This window comes from Lemur catta, chromosome 3 (genome assembly GCF_020740605.2).
Source record: "Lemur catta isolate mLemCat1 chromosome 3, mLemCat1.pri, whole genome shotgun sequence".
Classification (NCBI taxonomy): Eukaryota; Metazoa; Chordata; class Mammalia; order Primates; family Lemuridae; genus Lemur; species Lemur catta.
This window is the reverse complement of record NC_059130.1, coordinates 45,663,580-45,667,518: the sequence shown is the minus strand read 5'-3', so window position 1 is coordinate 45,667,518 and position 3,939 is coordinate 45,663,580. Positions and strand designations below refer to the sequence as shown.

The following is a 3,939-nucleotide window of genomic DNA, read 5'->3' as shown; positions in this document are numbered from 1 at the left end:
ATCCTGGAAGATTTCATCCGCATGGCTAGCCATCTACGTGGTGATGACTTACAAATGTATTTTCAGCCCACAGTTCCTTTCAGATCTCTAAAGTCACATCCAGTGGTCCAGTCAGCATTTCCTCTTGGAATGATTATAGAGATTTGAAGCTTAACACCATCTGACTAATTCAATATTTGTGTTCAAAGCCTTTTAAGAGAGAAAATCTGACTGTCCTGACATGGGTGGAATTGAAACGGGAGTCAGATACCCAGCAGTGAGGGTGGGGGTTGGAAGAAGAAAGCCAATAGGATAAGAAAGTCACAAGAATGTGAATATGCTTAGCTAAGATAAATGTAACCAATACAGACACTTTAGTTATTTCACTTTAGCCATAACATGTTTATCTAAGGTGAAAGGGGGAATTCCTTTAATTGGGGCATGCACACAGTTGAGGCAACAATGTCCCTAAATGAACTACCCTCACTAACGTAGTAAAAATCACACTCACTAGCTGCATGACAGTTTACAAGCGCCATGGGAACTCCCAGAAGTTACCCTATAATGGCAAGAAAGGGGAGGGTTCCTGGTTGTAGGAACTCTCCACCCTTTCCCAGAAAATCCATGAATATTCTGCCTCCAGTTTAGCATATCATTAATATTTAATATAAAAGAACAGACCCTAACCCTGTGACACTGTTTCTTTTTGGATCAGTCTGCTCTTTTGCCTCTTTCTAAAAGAGTATACTTTGCTTTCAGTAAATCTATGTGCTTCTGCTTTTACCTTGTGTTTGAGTTCTTTTTCCTCACTGTGACCCTGCACTTAAATTCCTTCCTGTGTGGAAGTCAAGAACCTTCTCTGCCATCACTGGCCATGGTCCCCACTGGTATCAAAGTGACCATTCTTATTCCCAGTGTGTTATGTGCTAGGCAGAGATGAGCACAGAATGAAGGGAACACAAAAAGGACCCAACTCTACCAGGAGGGTCACATAAGACCTCCTAAAGAGGTCTTATATAAAAAAGGAGTATTTATAACAGAATTCTCAACATCATTCCTCCCCCTTTGGATCCAGGAAGTCTATTGGTCATTTAGGAGAACCATCCCATTCTTGGTTGGAAAATGCCCCTCACTTTGAATGTAAACATCTGACATTCCAGTTTAGACTCCTCCACAAGAGCTGGACTGCCATCCTGTTTTGGCTTCCAGCTCAGCCCCTCTGCTACAAGTCCTGACTCGAAGACTCTGTGGGATAATAAAATACAAGATCATAGCTTGAAAATATAGTGTGCATCTGGTGTGGGTTGTTGTTTTGATTTAATTAGGACTTGCTGTTTCCTGAATTCCTATAATCTCACTTGATGAATTGCGTTAGTTACTTGCTCTGCAGGCTTTGAACATGTGGCACATATCGAGAAGAAACAACTCCCCCTTTCCCTTTTGAAAATCATCTTCTGGTGCATTTTTTTAAAAAACCAAATGTGCTTGTTTTTTTTTTTTTTTTTTTGGCTGTCTATAGAATTACCAATGCTGTGATGGACATTTGCTTCTCTGGAGAAGGAAGGGCCTCACTCTCATATGCATTCAGCAGTACATTCAACTCAACACATTATTTTTTTTTATGATAGCATTAATTTTATTTGTTCAAGGGCTCATATTGCTGGCATTAAATCAAGCATGGGCTTTGATTCTTTGAGCCTAAATTCATTTATTTAGGAAGATAAAAGCAAACTATGATCCATGTACATGGATGAAAACTAAAGGCTCAGGGTTAATCACATTGTAGTTTTGAATTTCTACAGCCTAGAGCTCAGCAGTCACAGATCTTTCAGGTTCTTCTGGATGTCCCACAGGGTATCTGCACTTTTCTTGAGCTGAGCAACCTCATCATCCTTTAGCTTCTGGTTGATAACCCTGGTTAATCCCCGAGCGTTGAGGGTACATGGGAGGCTCAGGAAGACTTCAGTCTCAATGCCTTACATCCCCTTCACCATTGTTGATACCGGATGAATCCTGGGTATATTTTTTAGCATGGATTCAATAAAATCAGCTACACTTAATCCAATGGCCCAATTGGTATATCCTTTTAGCTTGATAACTTCATAGGCACTCTCAACCACCATCTTATGTTCTTCTTTCCAATTTTCACTATCATTGTCTGTTCCCATTTCTGGATTCAATTCCTAGAGAGAAACATCTGCCACATTGACTCCACTCCACACAGCCACACTTGAGTCACCATGTTCTCCCAGAATCCATCCATGGCAGCTGCTGGGATGAATGCCAAGTTTTTCAGCCATGAGATAGCGAAATTGAGCAGAATCCAGATTACACCCACTTCCAATCACACGGTGCTTGGGTAATCCACTTAGTTTCCAGGTAACATACGTAAGAATGTCCACTGGGTTGGAAACCACAATTATGATGCAATCAGGACTGTACTTGATGATCTGGGGAATAATGAACTTGAAGACATTAACATTTCTCTGCACCAGATTGAGACGACTCTCCCCCTCTTGCTGAAGGATGCCTGCAGTTACCACCACAATCTTAGAACAGGTGGTCACAGAGTAATCTTTATCTGCCAAAATTTTAGATGTCTGAAGAAATAAGCTCCGATGCTGCAGATCCATAATTTCTCCTTTAAGCTTATCTTCCAAAACATCCACAAGAGCAAATTCATCAGCCAGAGACTTTCCCGGAATGCTGATAGCACACACCATACCAACTTGTCCAACACCCACTACAGTGATCTTATTGTTTGGGACCGCTGCCTCTTCTTCTGCAACCGGTGCAATGAGTTTTTCCTTAAGAGTTGCCATTGTGCACAGGAGAGAGAAGGCTCTGGAGCCTGCTGTAATAGTTGTGTGAAGACAATGTCAGCTCAACTCAACACATTCAATGTGCGTCTATGTGTGCAAGGCATGGTGGGAGTTATACAGATGAGTAAAACAGTCTTACTCTCCCAGGATTTCTGACAAGTAACTATAATGCAAGGCAGACCATGATAGGAGCTATAATAGAGACAATTATCCCTTTCATTTATTTATCCCTGTTTAGTTTACAAAAACTTCCATATACATTACCTCATTTGATCCTCACAATGGCCATGTGAGATAGGTGTAATTATCTGCATTTTAGAGTTATAGGTAACCAAGGCTCAGAGAGATTAAATATCTTGCCCATGTTGTGTTCCCACAGCTAGCAGTCAGCATACAGATATTTTGAATTCTAGTCTAGTACCATGGAAAGACATAGGAGAGAAAGAGTAACTTCAGCAGAAGGATTAAAAGAAAGTCCCGTGGAGGAGATGTGGTCTAGGTTGGGCTTCTTCCTTCTGGAATATAAGTGAAAAGGAAAGGAATTCCAGAGAGAGAAGAAATACAAATCTGCACCCGAATGTTTATAGCAGCACAATTCATAATTGCGAAGATGTAGAAACAACCCAAGTGTCCATCAATACATGAGTGGATTAATAAAATGTGGTATATGTATACCATGGAGTACTACTCAGCTATAAGAAACAATGGTGATATAGCACCTCTTGTATTTTCCTGGAAAGAGTTGGAACTCATTCTATTAAGTGAAGTATCCCAAGAATGGAAAAATAAGCACCACATGTACTCACCATCAAATTGGTTTCACTGATCATCACCTAAGAGCACATTTAGGAATACCATTGATTGGGTGTCGGGCAGATGTGGGTGGGGGAGGGGATGGGTGTATACATACATAATGAATGCAATGCGCACTGCCTAGGGGATGGACATGTTTGAAGCTCTGACTGGGGGGGGGGAGCAGAGGCAAGGGCAATATACGTAACCTAAACTTTTGTACCCCCACAATATGCTCAAATAAGAATTAAAAAAAAAAGAGTAAAGAAACCTTACAGATGTGGAGGTGGGAGAATACTAATTAGTTTGGGTATCTATGACATTCCAGTTGATACTACCAAAATTA

General features: G+C 40.8%; 1 protein-coding gene across 1 annotated transcript; it reads right to left on the bottom strand.

The window, feature by feature from the left end:
- Positions 1-1,772: 1,772 nt before the first annotated feature.
- Positions 1,773-2,858, bottom strand: LOC123634679 (L-lactate dehydrogenase B chain-like). The gene has a single exon (XM_045546411.1). It carries the CDS (start codon positions 2,799-2,801, stop codon positions 2,163-2,165), a length of 639 nt encoding a protein of 212 aa, XP_045402367.1. The 5' UTR covers positions 2,802-2,858; the 3' UTR covers positions 1,773-2,162.
- Between the last annotated feature and the right edge of the window lie 1,081 nt (positions 2,859-3,939).